Source organism: Rhinolophus sinicus, linkage group LG05, assembly GCF_036562045.2.
Source record: "Rhinolophus sinicus isolate RSC01 linkage group LG05, ASM3656204v1, whole genome shotgun sequence".
Lineage (NCBI taxonomy): Eukaryota > Metazoa > Chordata > Mammalia > Chiroptera > Rhinolophidae > Rhinolophus > Rhinolophus sinicus.
Window position 1 is genome coordinate 25,837,548 of NC_133755.1, and position 27,783 is coordinate 25,865,330.

General features: G+C 36.4%; 1 protein-coding gene across 1 annotated transcript in view; it reads right to left on the reverse strand.

Moving 5' to 3' along the window:
* Positions 1-18,297: 18,297 nt before the first annotated feature.
* The window catches only part of HNRNPLL (heterogeneous nuclear ribonucleoprotein L like), a 34,257-nt gene continuing 24,771 nt past the window's right edge, over positions 18,298-27,783 (reverse strand). The window contains exons 8-13 of the mRNA XM_074331911.1: positions 26,177-26,394; positions 23,432-23,553; positions 22,839-23,040; positions 22,125-22,182; positions 21,939-22,037; positions 18,298-19,367 (exon numbers count right to left, since the gene is read on the reverse strand). Of these exons, the coding sequence (XP_074188012.1) occupies positions 19,312-19,367; positions 21,939-22,037; positions 22,125-22,182; positions 22,839-23,040; positions 23,432-23,553; positions 26,177-26,394 (755 nt within the window). The 3' untranslated portion in view covers positions 18,298-19,311. The remainder of the gene's footprint in view (positions 19,368-21,938; positions 22,038-22,124; positions 22,183-22,838; positions 23,041-23,431; positions 23,554-26,176; positions 26,395-27,783) is intronic.

Sequence of the window (27,783 nt, forward strand, 5' to 3'; positions counted from 1 at the left end):
GAACTGGATGAGATCCTGCCACTGTGATGACTCATAGTCGGTAGAGTGATGTCTATACAGTGGTCCTCACAGGGTTTTCCTCTGACATTCGCTTGGTCAGTCTGAACTAGAACACATGAGGATAAAGGGGGCACTACTGCTATTTACACCAGGACAGCAGGTATAGAATCAGTCTTGCCGGCAAGCCAACGAGTGAAGTAAGGAGTCACAAGCGAGGTCACTGCATGCTCTGGGCCACCCACTTGGTAGCCATGGCGACCTCGGGCACCCGCTATCTCCACCCTGGAGAACGGAGCGCTTCCATCCTCACCAGGCGTTTTATGAATCATCTGTGAGGGTCAGGGAAGAGGTGCTCAATTGGCATCACAGGAAACACCTTATATCTGAAAGGCAGGTGACACATGCCTAGCACTTCCAGGGGTAGCACAGTACGTTCCCTGCCTGTTCAGTAATAGGAGTAGGATCAGAGTAACAGTCATAGCTACTCTTTATGAGACTTATATGTGCTTTCCATGTTTTCTCACTTCACCCTCATAACAATTCTATCAGTGTTCCTATTTTACCTACAAGAAAACACACGTAGCAATGTTAAGAAACATACCCAATGTCATACAACTACGTAGTAAGTGCTGGTACTCAAATCAGTTCTATCAGACAGCATAGGCCATTCATTTAACCCCTGTGCTTTCCTGACTCCTTTGATGGGCAGCAGAGGGATTGTTGAGCAATTAACTCAAGAAGAAGAACAACAACAACAACAAAAAGCAAAATTCAGTTAAACATTTCTACAAAGAATAGCCAACCCCTGCTTAGTGGTGATTCAACAGAACCTGCTCTGGGCTGAGCCCCATTCCTTCACCAGTCCCAGCATCAGAATCACTTGGTTACTTGCAAAAAAGGTCAATCCTTGGACCCATCCAGGACCTACTGAGTCAGAAGCTCTGGGGCTGGGACCTTGGAATCCTCACTTTACATGCCCCACCCACCCACCCCAGGCAATTCTGCTGCACACTGAAGTCTGAGAACAGCTGCTTGTAGGATGGCCATCGCTCCTGGCTTGCCTGCAAGACTCATTCTATACCTGCTGTCCTGGCATAAACAGCGGTAGTGTCCCCCTTATTCTTATGTGTTCTACTTTAGACAATCAATTCGCAGGGATATATTTCTGTATTTTTTGGTACCAAGATCAGACCATACTGTACATGCTATTTTATAACCTGGATCTTTTACCTAATTCCTACTTTTCCATTTAATAAAAGTTTATCTTTTCTAATACCAGTCCTTATTCAGATTCCCTCAGTTATCCCTAAAACATCCTATATATCAGGTTTAATCAATCCGCATATTGCATTGTAATAGTTTCCCCTTCTAAACTGATAAGTTTCTCTATCTCTCTTTTTATAATACTGACTTACGAAATAGACCAGGTCAGATGTGCTATGTATGGGCTGTGCCATCTTTTGGATTTTTCTGGAGACTTCTTTATGGTGTTAGTTTGTTCCCCCTTTTTCTGTATTTCTTACTTATCAACTGGAAATTGGATTAAAGTTTGATGGAGTCATGTTTGGCTACACATCATAGGTAATATTGTTTACCTCATCTCTGTGTCACATCAGGAAACACGTAACATCTGGTTGACGGACTATGAGTGAAGCTAAGATCTTCCACTGGACGAGGATGATGACTTTCTGATCCCATGATGGGACAGTTACATGTTTCCCCTTGCAACTAGGAAGTTATCTATATGTATCACTTTGGCTCTCGTCAATCATACACCAACGCTTTTAAGAACGTTGATAATTGTTGCCCAACTTAGGGGTGTTGCAGAATGTTGATTTGTTAATTCTATCAATCCTACCACATTATTGGCAGATATTATTTGGTAAAGTAGAAATTTTCCTCATCATCCGGGGCCATTTGTTTAGCATAAAATAACAGTTGCTATTGGAAAGGAAGTTAAATATTTCTTTTCCTTTACCGTTTTCAAATTAAGGCACTAATTCAATAGCCACTTGGGTCTCAATTTCTGGAGTCCTTTTGCAATATCTCCATCAAGTGAGTGAGTACCTTCTCGAAAGGTCATAGTAGTTGTAGAACTAAGCAATGCTGTAAAGTGTGGCCACACTTCACAGACATGACTGGCAATCAGAGATATTCCCCGGAAAACAGTTGCCATGCTAAATGTTCACCCACCATTTTCGCCTCTGGGCCTCTTGAAGAGCACTTAGTTCATGACAGAACACACACTGCCGCCTCTCAGGAAAGCGCTTTCATTAAGCAGAGGCAGAGCTGCTCTAGTTAATGGACTCTAAGCAAACAGGGGCACTGTGCCAAGCTGTGGGACAGTCATTTTGTTGTGTTCTGAGTTTGACATGTGGTGCAGGGTTTTTAAAATGGTATTCCCAAGGGAATATACAGAACACCCTGTGGCATGTTCAACAATCTCTCTCATCCCACATGCTCTTCCTACATTGTGACTTTCAACTCCTGCCAGTGAGAGGTGGGGTCTGTGTTCGCTTCCCTTGAATCTGGGCAGGCTCATGGCCTGGCAGAAGTGACACTATGGATGGAGATGCCACCATTTGTTTATTTACTCACTTGTTGATGAATATTTGGTTGTTTCCAATTTGGGGATTTGCAAATAAAGCTACTAGGAACATTTTTTTACAAATCATTGTGTGGATATACATTTTCTTTTTTCTAAGAGTGAATGGCTGGATCATACGGCAGGTGGATGGTTTAACTTTTAGGAAACTGCCAAATTGTTTTGCAAAGTACTGTGCCATTTTAAATTTCCACCAGAAGTATATGACAGTTCTCGCCCCTTCACATCCTCAGCAACATTTAGTATGGTCACTCTTCTTAATTTTAGCCATTCTAATAGGTATGGAGTGGCATGTCACCATGGGTTTAATTTCCATTTCCTTAGTGACTAATGATGTTAAGCATCTTTGTATGTGCTTATTAATCATTCATATAATTTCTTTAGTGAAATGTCTACTCTAATCTTTTTGCCAAGTTTTAATAGAGTTGTTTTCTTACCGTGTTTCCCCGAAAATAAGACCTAGCAGGACAATCAGCTCTAATGCATCTTTTGGAGCAAAAATTAATATAAGACCTGGTCTTATTTTAATATAAGAGCAGGTATTATATAATAATATAATAGAATAATAGAATATAATGCCAGATCTTATATTAATTTTTGTTCCAAAAGACACATTAGAGCTGATGGTCTGGCTAGGTCTTATTTTCGGGGAAACAGTATTATTGAGTTTTGAGAGTTTTTCATATTTTCTAGATACAAGTTCTTTTTCAAATATACACATTCCAAATATTTTCCTAGTCCATGACTTGTCTTTTCATAATCTAAGAGCAAAAGGTTCTAATTTTGATGAAGTCCAATTCATGAGTTTGTTCTTTTATAGATCATACTTCTGGTGTCATAACTAAAAAATCTTTACCTAAACCAAGGCACAGAGATGTTTCTCTTATATTTTTATCTACAAGATTTATAGTTTTAACTCTTACATTTAGATCTATGACCCATCTTAAATTAATTTCTGTATATGGTACAGAATATGGATTGAAGCTTTTTTGTATATGTATATCCAATTGTTTCAGCAACATTTCTTGAAAAAGACTATCCTTTCACCACTGAATTATCTTTGTAAAAAATCAGTCATTAATGTATGTGTGAATGTATTTTTACACTCTTTATTCTGTTCCACTGATCTATTTCTATCTTACACCACCACTCACTGTGTTGATTACTATAGCTATACAATAATTTTTAAACCAGATAGTGTTAGTCCTCCAACTTTGTTCTTTTTCAAAGTTGTTTTGACTATTCTGGATCCTTCACATTGCGTATGAATTTTTAGAATCAGGTTATAAATTTCAATCTAAAAAAAAAAAAAAAAGCCTGCTGGGACTTTGATAGGGATTGCATTAAATCTACAGATCAATTTCGGGAGAATTGACGGTTAAACTACATTGAGTCTTCTAACTAGGTCTTTTTAAATTTCTCTCAGCAACGTTTTGTAGTTTTCAGTGTACAGGTCTTACACATCTTTTGTCAGATTTATTCCCTAAATAGTTCATATTTTTATGCTTTGTAAGTGGTGTCAAATTTTTTCAGTTTCTGATTATTTGTTGTTAGTACTCATTGACTTTTTAATTTTGAATTTTATTTCTTAATTTCTTAGAGTTCTTTATGGTTTTGTTTAAAATCATCCCATACTTGTGTTACTTATGCAAAATCTTCTCAACTCTCCAAGAACGCAGAAGTTTTTCTTTTTAATTTTCTTCTGCTCCCTGAGTAGTATATGCTTTTGGTAGGTTTCTTTTTTTCCTGTTTATTTGGGTCTTTATCTTTCATGTTAAAGGACTTATTTTTTTGGCAGTCCATTCATATTCAGAGGGAGAAACTAAAATGGCAATCAGAAGCTCTGCATGCACAGGGCAAGGATGGTTCACCAGTAGCCATCTCTGTAGGGTAACTGCCCATTTACAAGAAACCTTAAAATGTCAGAATCTGTAACATTTTTGCCTTGGGCTAGACAGGTTTTCCAGAGAAGAATCCTTCAATCTCTTGCCCAGAGAGCCAAGTTCAGAGAAGGGAGAAGGGGCCAGCTAAGGACCAAGGGTTGAGGGAATCTCCATTTTCCATATATAGATTTTCACTTAATTTTCATTTTCAGGATTGTGCCTCAACATGCATTCTCTCTGCCTTTGTTCCTGAGTCCGATGCTTCTATAGTTGAATTTCTTAAGAAACTAAACATCCTTCTCCTGGGTTAATGGAGAGGTAGTCACATCGTAGGTAGGGTATAGAAAGGGATCTGTGGTTTAACTGTTTCTTATAGTCTTTCAACAACTCGCCATGTTATGAGCCCCTCTCTCCCCTCCAGCTATCTGAGGTACCTGGTGCCTCCAATGCCTGAACCTTTCAGAGGTCTGCTACACTAACTGGTATTCCCATTGGCGTTTTCCTCTATATGCTAGATCAGTTACCACTTGTCTTTCTGCATCCAATTTTCCAATGTTTGTTGACATCTCTAATTCACTTGCTTCTCCTGTCCTATGTGGATTTAAACATGTTTATCCTTTGCATACGTGAGCAGTCCACAAAATTTATCTAAATGCCAAACAGTTTTGAATTACCAACTAATAAACCTAAGTGGCAGCCCTGATCCAATGAGCCTATAGGGTTAAGTCTAAGGGAATGAGTGAAGCTGGAAGGTGGGGTCTGGTTCACTCACTAATTAGCAATTTAAAAAGAATATATGGTAGTTTTTAAAGATATATAAGAAAATTAAGATCACTATTTTTATAATCCTATAATGACAAACAGGTAAAAAAAAAATTGCAACGTGTATGTCAGACAGAATGGCCCTAGTATTTTTTTTAAAAAATGAAATAATGCTTACAAATCAATGCAAAGATGAACACCCAATAAAAAATAAAGATGATTAAAATATATGAAAGTATATTGCAATAAATGTGAAAATTAAAATAATATTGAGCTTATTTTCACCTATCAGATTAACAAATTTTAACAGGTCAATCTTTCTTGCAGTGAGGGGTACAATTTGGCATTTCTGTCAAAATTTCAAATATGAATAGTTTTTGACCAAGAAACTCCAGTTTCAGGAGTATCATGAGCATATAAGTGAATGTTTGAAAAGCTATATGCAAAAACCCATCAGCATGGAATTGATTAAATGAGTTTCCATTCTATCTCACAGTGAATACTCTGCAGTAATCAAAAATTATAATGGACTAGAGATGATTTTCCTTTTGTTTATACTTTTTATTTTGACTGAATCTTTTGTAATAAGCATCGCTTATTTTTGTAGTGAGAAAAATCAAGAAAGCCATTTCTTAAATTCATTTAGAAGAAATTTAGAATAGTAATTACAAGTACGACCTTGGGAACCAACAACCTTGGTTCCAATCCTAGCACCACCCCTTTGTTTAACCGTCAGCCAGTTACTTGGTGTCTCTGTTCCTCAGTTTGCCATCATTAGCACGAATAGAATAATACCTACTTCATAAGGTTGTTGTACGGATTAAATAAGTATACGTTAAATGCTTAGAACCTGCCTGTCATGCAGTAAGCACTTGATATGCGTTAGCTATTATTATTCCATTTTGGAAAAACAAAGATTATTTAGTAATTTGTGTTTAGGCTGTGTGCTTCAACGCTCTCCTCCTTCTCGTCTCCTCTCCCTCTCACTGCAGACAGGAAAATTTCTCCCTTTCAAAGTCTCATGCAATTAGATTGGACCCACCTGGATAATCCAGGATGCTCTCCCCATCTAAAGGTCAGTAAATTTACTGACATCTGCAAAGTTCCTTTTGCCATAAAGTTTACATATTTACAGGTTCTGGGGATTAGGAAGTGGACATCTTGGGGGGTGAAGCAGCATTATTCTGAGGGCCATAGCAGTTAAGTGTGTGTGTGCACTTTGGAACACTCAGAGGTCGGAATCCTGGTTCTACCACTTAATGGCTGACCAATCTTGGACAGATTACTTTAAATTTCCTCATATTTATATTAATGGTATCTACCTCATCTGTCATAAGAATTACATAACATGTATACAAGGTCTGCCAATTAAATTGGCGAACTCATCCTAGAAAAAGAACTACACACCTCATTGCTGAATATCACTATGGTCACCTTCGAAGTACTCCCCTTGGGAAGATATGCACTGACACCAGTGCCTAGTCCACCCTTCAAAGCAATTTTGGAACTATTTTCTGAAATAGCCATCAGAGCTATTGTCATATTACCCATGATGTCCTGAATGGCATCAAAATGTCTTCCCTTCAATATTTCCTTTATCTTTGGGTAAAGAAAGAAGTCACTGGGGGCCAGATCAGGTGAGGAGGGAGGGTGTTCCAATACAGTTATTTGTTTCCTGGCTAAAAACTCCCTCACAGACAGTGCCATGTGAGCTGGTGCATTGTCATGATGCAACAGCCACGAATTGTTGGCGAAGAGTTCAGATCGTCTAACTTTTTCAGGCAGCCTTTTCAGCACTTCCAAATAGTAAACTTGGTTAACTGTTTGTCCAGTTGGTACAAATTCAAATTCATAGTAAATAATCCCTGATATCAAGAAAGGTAAGCAACATCATTGCAATAAGTTCGTGAACTAAGTTGTCCAACCTCGTACCGTGTTTCCCCGAAAATACGACTGGGTCTTATATTAATTTTTGTTCCAAAAGACGCATGAGGGCTTATGTTCAGGGGATGTCATCCTGAAAAATCATGCTAGGGCTTATTTTCAGGTTAGGTCTTATATTTCGGGGAAACATGGTATTTAGCAGAATGCCTAAGACATATAAGATACCTGTTAGCTATTATTGTTAAATATGAAACTTAAATAAGGAAACTTATCTGTTAAATTTCATCTGATTGTCCAAAGCCTGTCGAGGTAGATTTTAATCTTGATTCTGTGGTCTGTGGTATTCTAACTTCCTTTTAGATCTGTGTTATCTTCCCCTTGATAAGTATGCTTGCTCCTTCATTTCAGCCACAAAGTTAGGCAAGGTCAAACTGTGGCCTTGGCACCAATGGAGACAGACAGCCCTCATCTGTGAAAACCATTTCATGTGGGAGATCCTAACTATGGGTAAGGTGCTGAGAGGAAGGAAAGAACAGTTCAAAGATTCTTGCCGTTATGGAGTTCATAGTCTAGTGGCCTCTTTCACAAATGAGAAAAGAATAGGGTCACTGCAATGGACCTAAGGCCCACTCTATGGCCACTTAGTTAAGTGGGTAAATGAGATAAAGGAGACATTTATTGATTAATAAACAACTGAGGCTGAGGCTATTTTAAAGGATATGTTCAGATTCATATAACCAATAAAGAGCAGCGCAAGGCCATGAACCCAATATCTAACTCCAAATCTTACACTCCTTTCCCCTCAGCATTCTTCCTTCTAAGGGTATTGAAACCAAAATGGAAAAATATCACCGTGGTGCAAAAGTAACTGCGGTTTTTGCAATCGTTTTTAACCTTTTGAACCACAATTACTTTTGCACCAACCTAATAGCTTCTTCCTATGAACTGCAGTGGGTACACTGCTGGCAGACAGTGCTGCTTGCCACATCTCAGAACCTCAAACGCCCCAGAAAGGGAACAACTAAATGATGGCAGAAATCTTGGACCTTTGATGAAAGAAGAGCTACATTATTAGAATAAACTGAAAAAAAGAAAAGGAAAAGAAATTGGAACTCTGCAGCCTAGGAATGCTTGCAGCTGAGAAAAAAACTATCAAATTCAGACTGACAGAACTAAGATCGACAGGCACTGTTTGCTATAATCTAGCTTTCAAACTCCTGTTAAAGTACTTCTTCACAGAGCAAAAACGTAGCAAACTCTGTACTTCCATGAAATAGCCAGAAAAGTCTTCATAACAGTGAGTTCCTGAAAAATATTCTAAATTGATCATCAGGAATTAAATTGTTTTCCCAGTGTCTCCCAGTTCCCAGCAGTATGATGAAGAGTCTTCACCAAGGGACTGTTATGTCAGATAAATCACAGCTAATGCCAGCATAGCATTAAAATCCAGTGACTTCAAAACTCCACATTCATCAAAAAGAAAAGTCTGTATATCACATCCTGGTTGTATAAGTGCTCTCTATTTACTATGTGCATACAAATATACATAATTTGTATATATTCAATACTAAAAGTTCTATCACAATCGTCTCTTAAACTAATAGCTAAATTAACTTTGCCTGCCATTAGCATTTAGGGGGGCTTTTATTGATATCATGAGTGAGCCAAGGCTTTTTTTTTTAAAGGCTATTCAGACAGGTTGAAATAATTTGAATAACCAACTTGCTGGATTTTCTATTACCTGATCTATGCCTTTTATCTAGAAAATCCATTTTTATTGCCAAAATATTCTCAAAGGAGCTGCTGACCATGGACTCAAAATGGCAATGATCGGGCTGTGGCAGCCTGTGTTTCCTTCCCAAGTGTCTATCGTGTGGCAGCGTGGAGGCCCTGTCGAATGGAAGTGACCCTGCCTCTCCTGGAGATTTGTATTGAGTATCACCAAAAGTCCTTTTCAATATATTTCATTGTGAGATAAGTGGGTCAGACGTTATTTTTCTCATTTTATACAAATGGAATCTAAGGTTTAAAAGTTCCCCTAAATTACTTGCTCAGAGTCACACAGCTCATTTGTTGGCACAGCTGAGATAAGAAGTCTTAGGTCTTACAGGTCCTAAGCTAGCATTCTATTATACAATGCTACCTTGAAGTTATTAAAAATTATTTTTGATTCATCCAAAATGACTAGAATGTAATGAGTTGTTTCTGTCCCTTCTTAACTCCAAAACATTATCTTGGGATATGTATAAACTGTGACTTAATTGAAAAATACCACTCTTTCCTGCAGTATATCTAATAGCATGTCTGCCAGCACACACAGATATTTCTTCCAAGAATCGGTGGGAGCTGGCAAGATGTGCACACATGATCAAAGCTGGATTTCTGACTGATATAGTATAACTATAGTCCAGACAGACTCCAGTCCAGGCTTTCCCTGTAAGGTCTCTCCCACTTAATGGAGAAGTTTTTCAAATATCTATGATCACTCCCTGTAACCACTAGATGGCCAACAGCACAGTGAGATTTTCTTGTGACCACAAATGTCTAGATTTTTCTCAAAGGCACATAGCTTCAGGGGAGGGGAAAAAAATCAAAGTTCTAATTATTGTTTCTTTTTTCCATGTCTCAGAATTAGGATCTGGTGTACCTCAAATATTTATTCAAGCTCAGAAATGCTGGTCTTTGAAGAGCAGTTTTCAAGATATCCAAACACAATACCCAGGTGTGCCAACATTATCGTTTTTCTCTCCCCCATCATAACAACCCAACACACACCCCAGCCCCATCCACAACCAGAACCTGAGTAAGAGGAAGTGGCTGGTGTTCCGGAATCCCATGGAACTGAACCACTGTTGCTTAGTAACCATCTCAACTAGCTTCCCATAAACTGGGGTCACGTTCTTCTCCTAATCCAATTCTTTGACCTAGTCCAGCTTTAAGGATTCTCACATGAGCAATCATGATGCAAGAAATTGGTAGGTAGCCTGTCCTTTCCTTTATTCATCACTACTATCTAGTTCCAGAACACTTTTTTTATCACCCCAAGAGGAAATCCTGTACCCATTAATGGTCACTTCTCATTCTCCCCAACCCCAGTCCATGGGCAAGCACTATTTTTCTTTCTGTCTAACCATTTACCAGAGTAATTAATAGTTTGGACTAATACAGCCAATACTTCCAGTTACTGAGGAAGACCAATTAACCCAATGAGGCAAAAGGCTTGTTTGTATAAGAACTCTGAGGATTAACATCTGGATTCCAAACCAGGTTTAACTTCAGGTTTGTCTTGTTAAACTTGGGCACCTCACAATACCTGGGTCTCTCATCAATGTGTGAAATAGAATTACCGTACCTGCTTCCCTCCACACTCCATGCAGTGCTAACCACTCCTTGACCTCAGTTTTTCATTTTATAGAGTTCATAAAAGCAGAAAAGATTCAGCTTATATTACTGAAAGATTAGAGATTCACTAATCAATTTTCAGTACCTCCTATTTAGGAAATAGGGTTTTGCCTCCTATCTGGAAAGATGCCTTTGCCATTTTTTCTGTTTCCTTCATAAGCTCAAATTAACCTACTGATTTTTTTAAAGCTGTCTGCTTGAACTTTAAGGTCTGGCACATTTTGTGCACTTGATGGATGTTGGGAAAATAAATGAGTTAAATGTCCAAGAAGCCAAATGGTTCCAAGTGAAACCTATGAAATGGTTTTTTTGGTAGGAAATAAGAATTTTTGGTTCAATCTGCCATTTTTCTTTTATACCTTTAAATGATAACAAAAATAATCTCATCTACTTTACATTATGCTTTGTGATATCATAAAATCACAAAGATAAACTTTAAATGGAAATTAACAATACAATTTGCTTTGACATTAGAAACACATGCACACACATACCCACTGTTCAGTTAAGACTTGGATGGTCGGATATCAGTAGTTTTAAAAGCTCCCCACATGATTCTAGTTTGTACTCATGGAGTCATCCCTACCCCAACCGCCAAATCCTCTTTTCTCACTGTTGAGAATCACTGCTAAATATTACTGTGCAACACAAGCATTATCTACCACGTCATTTAAGCAAAAGTAGAAGCACGGCTACTGTCCTAAGAAAAAGGTATTTCAAATAAAATCACATCTAAAAATTATCTTAGTAACCTGCTTTACAATCCTAAATTATAATAAAGTTTAAAGCCCCAAAACTATCCCACTGGTATTTAGTTGTTTAATAAGCTACTCTAAAAGTATAGTAGCAATCATCATCTTTCAGGCCATTTACTGGTTTATTTTCCAGGCTCTCAATAAACCATAACTACTCCCCAGAAAGGAGGAATATTGTTCTTGAATTCTCTTGGGTTTTACTTCTGGGGAGAAAAAAAAACAAAACCAGAAATGACAGCCAAATTATCAAATCGACTCAAAGCAAACATTTCAAGATTGTCTAGCAGCTTTAAGCCTATGTGATTACTGTGTCACACAAAAGAGCTGTACATGTTTCCAAATCAGGAATTGCCACTAATTCAATGCTCCCACTTTATTCAATTAGCAATTCTATATGATTTACATAAAAGGGTTTAAGTTATACAACAGAGAGAATTTTTAAGTTGAATATATATAAGCTTTCTGCTCTTGAAAATAAAGGGTCATTAACAAATCTACAGAGAATATTTTCAGTATAGAAGAGTGTCCAGCAATATTTCACCTATGTTTAAACTTTATGATAGTACTTATGAGAAAATAAGATGGGTCACTGGCCTATGACTGGCAAAAAGATAAACATATTTCAGGTTTAAAAATAGGGTGGGCCCCTTTTCTAACAATTCTCAATGCTCTTTCATTTGACTGTTCTTTCTACATTAGAATGGCTAAAAGTGAGATTTAGGCCATTGAAGATTCTTAAAATATATAGTTAGGATTTCAAACTGAAAAGGGAACTCTGAAGATGGGTCTACTGAGCATGAAGTGATCAGCATGGCCTGTGCTCAGGGTGTTTCCATATGCTGTTTAAATTAGGGGGCCTAAACTAAGTTCTCCTTCTTCTGTGTGTCACTGTTTCCTCCACCAGCTAGTTCTCTCAAGACAGAAATATGGTTATAGCAGTCCAAGCAGACCACAACCCTTCGGGAGAGCATCTCTTCACCCATTCTTCAACAAATCCTAGGTTTCACTGCCTTTGGATCAGCCTAGGTTTACCTGTTCAGCCCAGAACCCAATTACTTTGTTTAAAGCAATGGTTCCCAGCCCAGATAATCTGACATCCTTTTATTATGCTGAAATATTCCTAGATAGGTATAATACACACACACACACACACACACACACACACACACACAATTGAAGAAAAACAAAATAAAACCCTAACTGTAATATAAAGGAGAAATAAAACAATCAAATGCGTATTGTGTTATACTCAGGAATGGCTACAATTGAACACAGAGATGAATGTGACTGCTAAAAATGAAAACTGACCCTCATGTGTTGTAATGTCAACTCAAATACCAATTTGATGATGTAATTTTCCAAAATGGTGAACAACTCTTAGAAATAGTCTAAACAAAACAATCATCTTCACTAGATTTACAAGGTAGTTGCATTCCTAGAAAATTTGGTGTACTGTATACAAAAATACTTTGTGTTTATATATACAAAACAGAGTTAGGTTCTAGGATCAGATGTCTCATGGGATACTGGAAAGTCATGTAGTACGTAAGGGACAATTCTTCCTGGTCCCTGCCCATCAAATATCTGTATCCTCCAAACTGGAAAAAGCACCCCTATAAACTGTCAAAATGTCCCCAATGAGGTGATACCTCCCTTATTAAGAGCACGGGCTAGAGGGATGTGACTCAGTCAGTCAGGATCACTAAACCCTGATTAATCTACAAAATGTGGAAGGGTGGAAAGGCAGCAATATCCACCATTTCTAACTTTCTCATTCATAAATTAAAACTAAAAGAATTTCAAGTGCTCCCCCAGATAAAGGGCTTTATACTCAAGAAACGTATACTAGTAAAGCAAACTCAACTATTTTTTTCAATTCAAAACATGTTAAAAGTGAGATGGCTAGGAAGGTGATTTGCTGAACTAAAATGTATCAGGTTTTAATTAATGGAAATGCTAAGTTTTAAAGAAAAAAAACAATGACCTTTAAAAGGTAGATTATATTCCATAACTCAGTTCTGAAATCTGTTATCAAATATTTAATGGGATTTGGATATGGAATGAAATTTCAATATTAAAACACTCAAAGCTATTAGATTGGTGCAAAAGTAATTGCGGTTTTTGCAATTATTTTTAACCTTTTAAACAATTACTTTTGCATCAACCTAATAAAATTTTTGACACTAAATAATCCATAACACTGACATCTGTACCAGTTTTCAGAGAAAGGGAAGAGAAAGAGACAACTATTACATAAACTCATAAGTTACCTTTTACTGAGAAGGGGGATACAAGATGGCAGAGTAGATAAACATCGTGCCTGCTTCCTTCCGTGAACAAATTAAAATAACAACTAAATTATAGAATAATCAACCCGGAGAACCATCAAAAGCCTGGCTGAACAGAAGTTTTACAACTAAGGATATAAAGAAGCCACGAGACTTGTAGGAGGGGCAGAGACGCATAACTGGCTAACCCCAAAATTCCATGTGGCGGTTGAGAACCGGGAGGGTATTTTGGCCGTGGAGGTTCCCCAAGTGCGAGGCACCCCAGCCCTGAGTATTGATGCCAGAAAGAGCCCCCATATCTGGCTGTGAAAAACAGTGGGGATTCTGACCATACAGGTGGGATGGAACGCTGCAGGAAACTCAATCGTCATCTTAAAGGGCCCATGCACCCTCCCAGACACTCACCTTGGGCTCCAGCGGAGACAGTAACTTGGATGGTGTTGGAGACATAGGCGAGGGGGCGGGGAGGGCAGACTGAGTTATATGGCTTCAGACAAGGGCTGGAGGACAGTCAGCATTTTCCCTGTGAGAGGTCCTCCTCCAGTGCAACCAGCCGGCTGGCGCCATCTTTAATGTGCTGAGCCCGCCCCCTACACTTACGGCTAAATCTAAATCTCATTGGTCTGCTGAGCTCCACTGCTGTGCCTCGCTGACTCACTGGGATTCCATCCCACCCAACTCCCCCAAATCAGGCAGCACTTTCTTCTAGAGCAGCCAGCTTGGCCTGCATTGCACTCTTTTTTGGAAAACTATCAGAGTCTCACAGACACCAGGCAAGCGGTGACTGGACTCGGTGTACTCTGAGACTTCTGCTGAGTATCTTCAGGCTCAGCATTGGCACCAAACCAGAATTTACATTAACCTGTTGACCACAACTCTTCCCACTCTAGTCCCTGAGACCCTGCCTCACCCAACTTGCATACTATATGAGGCTTTATCGGTGGCTGACCCTTAAGGGAGATGGCAGGTGGCAGCAGGCCTCAGGGTGTCCTGGCATTTTGCCAAGCTACCCCAGGCCCAGTACTTGTGGCAGAATCCTTGGTTCGCAGCGAGGCCTCTCCCATGCAACTCCAGGGTTAGCACAGGCAGCAAAAAACTGTGGATCACTTTGCTGCTCTTACCATGTAGTCCCCACCTGGTCAAAGTGGGGTGACCTGGGCCTGGCCTGGAGCCCCTCCCAAGAGGCCCCAGAACCAATGTACTTGGAGGTTAGCTTCAGATCACAGCAGAGCACCACCCAATTACCCCACAAGCAGCACACCCAAAGGGGAGTCTCAACAGGCACCAGAGCCCACTGGGGTAAATCCCACTCTGGGGTAAGCCCCCTGCACAGCAGCCCGTAGGCTGTAGATGTGGCCAAACCCCATAGCTAATCACCCTGAGGTTCAACCCCACCCAATGATGTGCCAATAGCAACTCAGGCTCAACTATAACAGGAGGGCACACACAACCCACACAAAGGACATTCCCAGAGCACCCAGAGCAGGTGTCCAGGGGGACTGTACCTGGGCCCCACCGGACACATACTACATAAGGCCACCCAGCCAAGACTGGGGTACGTGGCAGATCTACCTAATACATAGAAACAAACAGACAGCCAAAATGAGAAAACAAAGAAACACATCCCAAATTAAAAACAGGAGAAAACTCCAGAAAAAGAACTAAACAATGGCACAACCTACCAGAAACAGAGTTCCAAACAATGGTTATAAGGATGCTCAAGGAACTTAGTGAGAACCTCAACAGATAGCAAGCATAAAAAAAGATATAGACACCATGAAAAAGAACCAGTCAGAAATGAAGAATGACTGAAATGAAGGGTACACTAGAAGGAATCACCAACAGACTAGATGAAGCAGAGGATCGAATTAGTGATGTTGAAGACAGTTAGCAGAAAACATCCAATTGGAACAGCAGAAAGAAAAAAGAATCCAAAAAAATGAGGATCACTTAAGAGATCTCTGGGACAACATCAAGCATAACAACATTCACAGCATGGGGGTACCAGAAGGAGAAGAGAGAAAGCAAGGGATTGAGAACCCATTTGAAGAAATAATGACTGAAAACTTTCCTAACATGGTGAAGGAAATAGACATACAAATCCAGGAAACAGAGAGAGTCCCAAACAAGATGAACCCAAAGAGGTCCACACCAAGACACATCATAATTAGAATGGCAAAGGTTAAAGGCAAAGAGAGAATCCTAAAAGCAGCAAGAGAAAGGCAACTAGTAACTTACAAGGAAGCTCCCAGAAGACTGTCAGCTGATTTCTCAACAGAAAAGTTACAGGCACAAAATAGTCAACATGATGAAAAGAAGGACCTACAACCAAGATTACTCTACCCAGCAGCGCTATCATTTAGAACCAAAGGACAGATAAAGAACTTCTCAAATAAGAAAAAGCTAAGAGTTCATCACCACCAAACCAGTATTACAAGGAATGTTAGAGGGACTTTTTTAAGATGGAAAAGAAAAATAAATATATGGCAATAGCTACGTATCTATCAACAATTACTTTCAATGTAAAGATATAGGAGGGCTGAAAGGATAAGAAACAAAACCCTTACATATGCTGTCTATTAGAGACACTTCAGATTGCAAGACACACACAGATGGAAAGGGATGGAAAAATATTTCATGAAAATGGGAACAAACAAAAACAAAAACAAAAGCTGAGGTATCAGTATTTGTACCAGGCAAAATAGACTTTAAAACAAAGTCTATAACAAGAGACAAAGGACCCAGTAATCCCAGTTCAGGGTATTTATCTGGAGAAACCCAAACGGTACTTCAAGGGGAGATGTGCATCCATATGTTCACTGCAGCATTGTTTACAACGGCCAAGATGTGGAGGCAGCCTGGGTGTCCATCAATGGATGAATGGATAAAGAGGTGGTACATATATACAGTGGAATATTGTTCAGCCAGGGAAGGCAATAGGTTCTTGCCATCTGAAACAGCATGGATGGACCTGACGGGTACTGTGCTGAGTATGTCAGACAGAGAAAGACAGATGCAATATGATATTGCTTACATGTGGAATCAATCCTTTTAAAGACCAAAATAAACAAATCAGAAACAAACTCATAGATACAGAGAACATTTTGATGGCTGACAGATGGGAGGGGGTTTGGGTTGTGGGTGAAAAAAGGGGAAGGGATTAAGAAGTACAAATTGGTTGTTACAAAGTATTTCTGGGAATGAGGGTATAGCATAAGGAATATATATAGTCAGTAATATTGTAATAACTATGTACAGTGTCAGATGGTTACTAGGTTTGTTGGGGTGATAGATGGTAGGTGGGTGGGGAGCAGGGTGAAAAAGGTGAAGGGATTAAGAAGTACAAACTGGTAGTTACAAAATAGTCATGGGGATGTAAAGCCAAGTACAGGGATGATAATCAATAATATGGTATGTATAGTGCCAGGTAAGTACTAGACTAGTCAGGGGAACATTTCTTAAATTATACAAATGTCTAACCACTATGCTGTGTACCTGAAATATAAAATAATATTGAATGTCAACTGTAATTGTAAAATTTAAAAAGTGGGGGAAGGTGAAGGGGAATAAGAAGTCAACATTTTCAGGTATAAAACAAGTCATGGGGATGTAACGTACAGCATAGGGAATATAGTCGATAATATTGTGATAGCATGGTACAGTGTCAGATGGTTGCTGGACTTATCATGGTGATCATTTCTTTAGGTGTACATTTGTTGAATAACTATGGTGCACACATGAAACTAATATAATGTTGTATGTTAGCTATATTTTAATAAAAATCTTTATTTAAAAAGTTACCTTTTTAAATTAAGATATTTCAATTTTGCAACAAATGTAGAAAAGTATTTATAGGGAGAAAAAAATGCTTTGTTTATTTTAAAGTTAGTAAACTTAGGTATTAAGTTGACAATGAATGAAGAACATATAGCCCAGTATCATATGAGTACACAAGTTGCCCTTAGTATAACTTACTGGTTTCCATGATAATGGTCTAAAATGCTTCTAGATTGAATTTAAATTTTTCTAGATCTTTAGAGGATTAAAGGGACACTGGTCCACTTTTGTCAAAATTTAAGGGGAAATAAATGTTAGTTTCCATCTAAACTCTCTAACCAACAGCTCTTAAATTTTTTTAAAACCCCTGCCTCGTTTCTAAAAGGATTAAGGCAAACTGCCTTTCTTTATGTTAAGATTCAAGATAAAGGTTTTACAAAAGATCTAAATGGAATTTCTACATGCACATTTAACTAAAATCTCAAGATCACAAAACTGTTATTGCCAACTATAGACGTCAGTTATTCTAGGTAGATGAAACATATTCTCCTTCTTTTAAAGATGAAAATAAAATGACTATACCATGTTTCCCCAAAAATAAGACTGGGTCTTATATTAATTTTTGCTCTATTAGGGCTTATTTTCAGGGGATGTCTTATTTTTTCATGTACAACAATCTACATTTATTCAATTACAATCATGTCATCTGGAACATCGTCGTAACGTACTAAATGCATCTGTCTGGCTGAGGTCTTAACTGGGGCTTATTTTTGGGGTAGGTCTTATTTTCAGGGAAATACGGTTATGAGTTTTCTATTATAAAAAAGCTATGAACTTGATAACAAGTGCGTTATAGTATCTTAATACCATGTGTCGTCCCTACATCTTACTTGCCTATGTATGAGATATATTATTTTTTAATAAAAGGAAAAAAACAGAACCACTGGGAGAATGTTTAATAAATGGTGTTGAAACAAATAGCTATCTGTTTGGAATAAAAATAAAATTAGATCCTTATACCTTGCACCATATAGAAAAATACATATATTACTGATGGATTTAAGAGTAAAAAATAAAAATGCAGTACCCAAAATTCTACATACAATTTTAGGGGATTCACAGACTCCCTAAAGACCATCTATAGATCTCAGATAATCTAAAAGAAAAACTGTTAATCATAACTTCGATTAAAATCTCAATGCCAAATACCAGATGTGTTTTCAAGGTCAAGTCACATGCAACCAATGAAGATGAACATATTAATTCATTGTTGTAACTTTATAAAACCTCCAAACTGGAACTAGAAACAGAAGCATGTCAATACAAATGGACAATGACTTAAAAAAAACACACAAAAAAACCCCCACCAATTTAAATAAGTTTGAGTTCATACTGTACAAGTGTATCCATATGTCTGTTAGCCTTTCAGAAATATAAAACCAACTAAACCTGTAGTACTTAAAATTTAGTATGTGTAATGTTATTCTCAAACTTGATTAAAATACTTAATAAATACAAGTTATGTTTAATATGAATAACTGCAACATACTTAAACATCTAAACATATAATAGGAATTCTATAATATTAAAATGCAATACTTTCACCTGCATTAATCTCATACACAATGGAAAAATACTTGCAGATTAGTATTAAGAATGTGAATATATTTTCACTGTGGAAGAAAAATAATAAGATTAGAAATCATGTATTTGCATAATCTACAAGGAAGCTGTAGATAGTCTACATAGTGATATTCTATTTTAAAATGAAAACAATTCCATATGTAAGTTTACAACAAATTTACTCAAGGCAAAATATTTGATTATTACAGAACAGGATCTTAAGTCAAAGTAAGCAAGGCAACATTAGGTCAACCATTTTAGATTTTTTAAACGAAGTGTAGCTTTAAAATGGTAATAAAGGTGAACATAAATTCTAACATGCTCTTCTCTTCTTATAAATGGGATGATGTAGAAAAGCAAAGTTTCAATGTGTAGGGATTGGAGCCATCTGTAAAATTTAAAAAACAAAGTTAATAGTTCATTTCACCAAAGTTTCAAGATTTCGCTGATTTAGCAAAGTAAATTATTTCACTTCTTTATAGTCTTAGAAGCAGGAATATAAAGACAGAAAATTTCTATGTAAGGGGAAGATTCCTTTTGTTCATGTCTACTAGCAGGTAAGCTCCATGAAGCCAGGGACTTCGTCCATTGCTCCATTCCTACTGTTTTAAACAATATCTAATACATAAAGCACTCAATTTTCTTTTTAGTGAATTAATCATTACAGATAAATAGCATCAGGATTAGGCTTATGTCCATGCGCAAAGGTCACTTTGCAGAAAATATTAGCAATGGTAATTCCTCTATAAAAACCAATTCAAATATAGCTTTGGAAGTGAGACAAGACTGGAACGCACAGGAAGGATCTGTAAGCTGAAAAAGTCCAGGAGATTAGTATTAAATCTCTGATCAACAGGGAATATAAATTCTAAAAGTACTTTTAAAATATATGGGTATAATCCACAAAAATACTTCCATTTCATGCGTTTTTCTTGAATTTCCAGACCAAGCAGAAATAACTCTTTACCAATTTATTATGCAAGAAAAGCAATTCTGGTAGCTTAATGTACCAGAAGTTTAGTATTCAAAACCATAGCTCCTTAAGGAAAAAAAGAATTGCATAAAGGAAAAAGCATATGCATCAACAAGTATTTGTAAGAGATTGCAGAGGACTCCTAAAAGTTAAAAAAAAAAAAAAGACACTGCACACAGAGGATAAAACAACTGTACCCATCTCAAAGGAGTCTATAATTCGTATACTATCTTGAATGTATCTCAAATATGCATATAATTTTAAAGACTTTTTAAACCTGCTATCAAAAATTAAGCCTGGCTCACTACTTAAAATTCACTTTTGTGACTAGAAGTAAACAGAAGTATTCCTACTTATTTAACTTTTTATTAAAAAAAACCCTTCAAACATAAAAAAAATAGAGTAGTATAATATAATGACCCCTCACATATCTATCACCTCATTTCAAACGTCAACATGTGGCAGTCTTATGTCATCTACCTCCCCTCCACACAATTTGGGGCCTGGGATATTTTAAAGCAAATCCCAGGTATGTTTTTCCATCCATAAAGCCTTCAGTGTGTATTTTTCTTTATTTTCTCAACTATCACCTAATAAAATTAATAATTTTTCCCCATTATTTAGAAAAATGAAGTTTTAACACTCCTTAGATCCAGAATCAAAGTAAATCAGCACAAAGTTTCAAAAGTTAAATACGTATGAGTGTTCTTTGCACAGTTTTAAAAAAAAAAAAAAAGCCATTTACCACAATGGAGAGAATAAACAGAGAATGATAATTTCATTTAATACAAATTAACACAAAATTGAAAGTCTGACAGTACTCATGTTGCTAAGAGTGTGGGGCAATGGGCATATATACCACAGGTAGGAATGTAAACTGATGCAACCTTTTTAAAGGGCAAGCTAGCAACATTTACCAAAATATGAGCCTTATGCTCTCCACTATTAGGAAACTGCCCTACAAATAGAAAAAATACAACTATAAGGATATCTATTACAGAAATAGAAAAAAAACAAACTGAAACAACCAGTGATGGTTAAATCAAACTGTGTTACATCTCTAATATGAATAGCTATTCTGCAAATGCTTTAAGAAAGAAAAAGGTAGTTTTACATTGTGCTGACATAGAAATAGCTCCAAAATATATAAACAGCAAGGCACAGAATAGTATATATACAAGAACCATTTTATGTAAGTTCTAAAATGCACCTATACATACACTGGGGGAGGAATAAAAGGAAGAGACAAAAGGTTAGAAAGTGTACAAAGCTTTAACTTTCATTTTGCACTTTTATGTACTGTTTGAGTTTTTTAACCATATATATGTATTGCTTTCTTCTAAATAGAGCAACAGGAATCGTGGAAGCCAGCCTCCAAGATGGCCCCACTGATCCCTACCGCCTGGTATTCACGCTCTGTATAATGCCCTCCACACTGTACCATGGTTGGTCTGTGCGACCACAAGAATACAATGTAAGTGATGTGTGTCACTTCCAATATTAGCTTATAGAAGACATTGTGGCTTCTGTTTTGGTCTTTTGCTCTCATCTCTCTTGGATCACTCACTCTGAAGGAAGCCAGCTACCATGAAATGGATAATGTAGCTTGACTGGGCCCACAAACAACTAGACGGGTGAGGTTAGAAGTGGATTTTCCAGCTCCCAGTAAAGACTAGAAATGACCGCAAACCCAGACAATAGCTTGACGACAACCTCATGAGAGACCCAGCTAAACTGTACAGATTACTGATCTTCCATACATAGTAAGATAATGTTTGCCGTTTTAAGGTGTTAAATGTTGTGATAATCTGTTACACAGCAATAGGTAATTAATAGGATTATGTGGGCTGTGGAATTTATATGGCTTTTTCCTTCATACTTCTCTGTATTTAAAAATAAAACCCAACTCATTAAATGTTATTTTTAAATAATTGTCAATGTTTCTGATAGTAACTCCCATTGAATAATTATGACAACTATACTTACTTGGAACTCTTATCTGGTAGTGATTAAGTGCTGTAAGGGCTTCTACTGCATCAGTTTTACATTCCCACTCTAATAGCCCAGAAAGCGTTTTCGCAGAAGCTAAAACAAAACGAAGAAACACAAATCCAGCTGTTATTGCTTGTTATCAACTTAACCAGAAAATTTAAAAAGTAAATGTGCACTTACGTTTTGCATCAAACACTTTATATTTGATGAATGTAAGAACTTCATGGTCATTACACAACTGTCAAAAAAAGGGAAAACTCCGTTAAAAATACGGCCAAGATCATATTCCTAACTTTTTATTTTTTAAGAAAGTAAACTTTATGGCAGCATTTGAGTTTTGAGTCTAGCACAAATAAACCAAACCAAGTATGTTGTTAGATTAACAAGCTGTTTGACGAAATCAATTAAAAATAGTGATATTCTATAAACTACATAAATAATTTTACAATATAATAAAAACACAGATTTGTAACTAAAATGTGTTTTCTTGGAGTTGACCAGGATTTACTGGTTGACCAGTAGCGAGTAGAGTTCCAGAAAATCAATTCCTTTCTGAAGCATTTCCCACAGTTAGGGAAAAAGGTAGGGATATATAAAATTTTTTATGGGTGAGAATTAAGAACATAGTAAAAATACTTTCTGAATGTAGGAGTAAGGGTATCTCATTCTAATTCCAATTCTCATAAAGATAGAGCCACAAACCAACAAAAAAACCAATGAATGATGGAGGCCAAAAAAGTATAAAGATCAAAGAATGAACTATATAAAGAACCAAATAAATAAAAGAATACTAATATCAAAAGCAGGTGAACAGAGCAGAGACTTTAAAATGAGGCTAACGCATGACATTTTTAAAACAGAAACATTCTACACAAATTGTATTTCAGTGCCTACCTTTGTGAAGGTCTCCTCTGTGACACACAATGGAACATTGTAATAATGCAGCACACAGGAGGGTGGTTGGATTATATTCTTAGATGCTTGGCCAGCACTTGTAAAGCGATTATTTTTGCTCATTGCAAAATCTTTGTAGCTACTTGTACCATCCTCCAGTTCAAATATTTGACTTGGAACAACTGAGTGTTGTTTAGATACACTAAATATTAGAAAGGAAAAAGGTACAGAACATACCTTGTTAGATAAAAAGCGGCAAGTAGATAGTCTCAAAATGTTAACATATACACCTGCATCAATCTTAACAAAAAAGGCATAGACATCAATTAGAAAGAAAAATCTATTAAATATGCTCTCATATTAAAAAACTTTAACATAAAAACATAACCATTTAAACATACTGTTGTATGATCATAAAACTAAAAACTAGGTATAGGTAAGCAAAATCTGAATTACATGACCCTAAAACTGTCTAAAATGACAACACTACAGCTAGTTTCAAATGTGCCCTCAGTTACATTAAAATACCCTGAAATTAATGTCTTTATAAAGATTTTTAAAATCTTTTTCAATTTACCACTTAAGATATTTACCAAACATTAAGTCTTTTCCCAAATAATTTGACATTGTTAAGGTGTGTGACAGCTCTTTCTACAGCATATTCATCACCCATTTCTACCAGTGCTGTACCAGGAATGGTCTTCATAAATTTTACCTGTCAAGACAAAAATCCCCAAAAGATAACCATTTAATTCCCTTTTACAGTAACAGAATTTCTAAACAAAAAATAAAAAAAACAATATGGTTTAAGTCGTTGATGTCAAATACAGAAGATCACCTGAGATCTTAACTTTATTCAGCTGTTCTATTATTGCTCTTATCTCATATTGAAATTCAATAAAGTTAAAAAGACTATAATTCTATTGTATAGCATACTGAAGAAGAGCATAGGCTTACTCGGGCTCTGTTATTTATTAACTGTGTGATCCGAGGCAATTTACCTCACTTTTCTAAGTTTCAGACTTCCCTATGACATGGAGATAACAACACCTGACAGGACTCATCAATATTTATTCATTCAACAAATATTCATTAAGTGCCTAATGTTTTGATAAGCACTGCACTAGGTACTGAGGATTTAATGGTGAACGTAATAGACAACATGGTCTTCTTGAAGCCTATATTCTAGTAGGTAGGTTAGAAATGTAAAAGTCAGCAATAATTACCAAATATTCAGCATGCTGTTACAGTAATATACAAAATTCTATATAAGAAATAACACAAGATGGCCTTGAGACAGCACTGCCAGTAGGAAGGTTTGTGCAAGGTAGGGGCAGTTTAAAAACTAGGTGACACTTCACAAGTTTTCGTAACATCTTGGGCAGAGACCATATTATCCTCTTGTATTATTCCAATTTTAGTATAAAATGCTATAAAGCTTAGATGGGATAAAGCATGAGAATCACTCGGCACAGTGCCTACCCCTGGGTAAGTCTGTAATTAGCTGTTAAGTACCACTAATGTTCATGATACCTTGAACATACTTCCTTATCTGTTAACCTCAAAGGAATATTAGGAATGTATTTACACAACAAATACAACAACATAGCATTTATATCCATCACTGCAGCTATCAACTTTAATGGGCTATCCTAGAATTTTTGTACCACCTGTACTTGAACAAAACTCAGCTATAGCAGGACTTTTCAGTTTTATTTGAAATCAATTGTCTTCTTGTAGGCAAAATTTCTCTCTTGATTAAATCCAGTAACATCCTACAAATCTAATAGTGACTAAATATATGTTACGTTTGTAGTTCTTGTACTGGTAAATCTTTTTAAAAAGTTAGAAAAATTAACTATATATGTCTTTTAAGGATTATGATGACTTGAGTTTAATGTATCATAATATATCATTTAAAATGTTTAAAAATTTTTGAGATGTGAAATGAGAGAGATTAGAATTGTTCAAATAACATACAAAAGACAAGTTTTATTAGACAGCGATTTGGGTTTCTAAAATATGAGACAATTAGTCATAACACAAGACAAAGACCTACTAAAGAGGTTGATTAAATTAATTGCCTGATCCTTTTTGTCTACAAATGTGAAAAGCACCAACAAAAAAGTAACACTATGTAAAGAAAGTTAAAATATACATTAAAGCCCATTTAGTCATCAAGCATGTAACTCTTAGACCTTAACTATACACCCAGTTGTAAGATAAATGTCTATGTGAAAAAAATCTGAACTACTTTTCCCAATGTTGCTAAATCTGTCCTATGTATGTATTCTTGGCTGGTTATATATATAAGTAGCAATATCCCATATGTTACTCCCCAGACCAAATGTGGAATTTTCTTTTTTTTTTTTTTTTATGTACTGTTATGTTGAGGAAATTCTTGTTTCAGAGATTTTCGGAGTGGCTTCCTCAGACCAAGGCGGCTTTAGAATTAATGAAGTAAGAACTAAGCACCAACTTTTCAAGCCATGTTCTCTCCCCAACACTTATGACTCACATGCTTGTACTTTCTTTCTGTTATGAAAGAACACTAAAATCACTTAACACAAGAAAAATATCATTACTCCGGTATCGAATATCAAATTAGCACGTGTATCAAACAATTGGTAACTTAAGACTATCAATCATTTCCCTAGTTAAATTTTCCATGATTCATTGAGATTATCAATGAACAAAACATCGCAGATCTGGGGAAACCACAGAGTTATCTGGTAAAAATAAAGTTACAATTTTAAAGATCTTCAAAATATGTAAAATTTAAATGTTTCACTACTTTTAGCCTCCGGACAGAAAGTTTTGGACACATTCTATCAAAGTGAGTCAGTTTCAAATACTACTTGCGCTAAAAGTACACTGTTCCTCAGAAGATACTTAGAACTCTAGCATTTGAGAGGCAAGTATATAAATCTAGAACGTGCCTAAAATTCATGACTTGTGGCCTAGCTCTGAGACATGTTTATGTATACCTAAGCTACAGGAAAGTAACTGCTTGTTCAAATTCCATACTTCAACATGTTAAATGCTAAAATAAAATCTCTTTAAAATGATTTAAAAAAATAAATAAAAGGTTTATGCCTATAATACTGTTGTAATTGATTAAATTACTATTTTAGACTTCCATTTACATTAGTTATTTAAAAAATATTTTTTGTACTAAAAACCTATACTGATCACTTACCAACAAAAAACAATTTCTGGAGTTCCTACTTAATGGAGTTTTAGCTTATGTGGTTCACTACTAAAAGAACTTCTCTGCTTCCTTTTCAGATTTTCCTGCTATGTATCTTAGCACAAGAAACATATAAAACAAAACTTACCTTTTCAATATTTCCATATAAGCAGAATAAATTGAAGACTCTTGAACAATTCATTTTTAGCTGATGTAATCCACTAACCATTACGACTGAACCAGAGGGATTTCCTCCATGCATGTAAGAGGAAGAAGCCTGTGGTAATGGATATGCAACAAGCTCAGGAGTATCTCGAGAGCCCATTCTGTAACGACTCGGCAAAGGCAATAATGGACCATGGGATCCTATAAAAATGATTAAAAAAAGAAAAAAGAAAGAAAACTCAACTTTAGCAAATACGCTATACCACGCAAAAAAACACTCTTAATATAACTGGTTTGATGTATGTCCAAAAAAAACTCAAATGCGTGAATATTCAAATATAACCTGTGGGGATTAATAAAATCTATATTTATTCGTACCAGATCTAATATTCATTGACCTGCACACATCAAGCTTTAACTTTATATATTTAAAAAGGAGTAGTTCAACATAAAAAAAGTATATAAGATCAGACCATAGAAAGAAGGGGGTTTGTGCCACTGTATATAAATTATACCTCAAATTTAAAAAAATTACCTTCTGCCAACGTTTTTTGGAGTTTAATACAATAACACAATGAAATCTAGAAAACTATCTCTATACAGATAACAAAAAGAACATGTTTAGTTCCATTGAAAAGTTGTCTCCTTTTAAATAAATTTTACTACATACAATGTACTTTCAGGTTAGTATCTTATTCCAATTCTAATTTAGGTAACTAAAACCACAGATTTAGTTAATATCTCACCTATTCACGTGTCACTATTCAGCAACCTCTATTTTTTGATACCACATCAAGAACCAGAAGAAAATGCCTGACTATCTGAACCTGTTGTCACAGAAACACACACAAATCTATGTCTTATACTGATAATCCTTAAGAATCAACCTGCTAACTTTAGAGTAGTTCTAAACAACTTTAATTGATCTGGTTTTCCCATCCACAACAGATTGGAAGTAACAAAGCTAGACTGATGGAGTACACAGGAATGAGGGAGTTTGGAGACATTGTGATACTAAAAGTAGACATAAGGTACATTTATAGCAACAAGAAGAGAGGCATCTCAGGAGAGGCAACTAAGCTGGAGACAGGTAGCTCGGAAATATAAACCCACACATTTTAGGCACTCCTGAGTCAGCAATTACAGGAACATCCACTGGGATACATGCAAAGTCCTCCTGATGTGCAAGAAACCAATCCAAAATCCCAAGTCCTTTCCTTGTTTCTCAAGAAGTAAAGAGTATGTAATGCTACTGACTTTCTTTTTTATGTAAGACTAAGGGACACTTGTCAGCCTCTGAGTTACTAAGAACTTCTATATTTTAGTATCATAGCATGCTATGAAGAGTTTATGTAGACTCCAATTCAGTATTCTAAACACAGCTGCCATTCTTAACAACACAGCAACACTAGCACTAAGCACATGCAAGTGGTTTGAATTCCTGCGATTTTATAGAGCAATACTTTATCAATGCATTGTCATCAGTGTTGCCCTAAATTGGTCAAGGTTTTCAACTGCTCTTCTTGCTGGTAATTGGTAGTTTATCAAAACAATCATTATAGCTCATGGTGAGTTACTTGTTAGTAATTA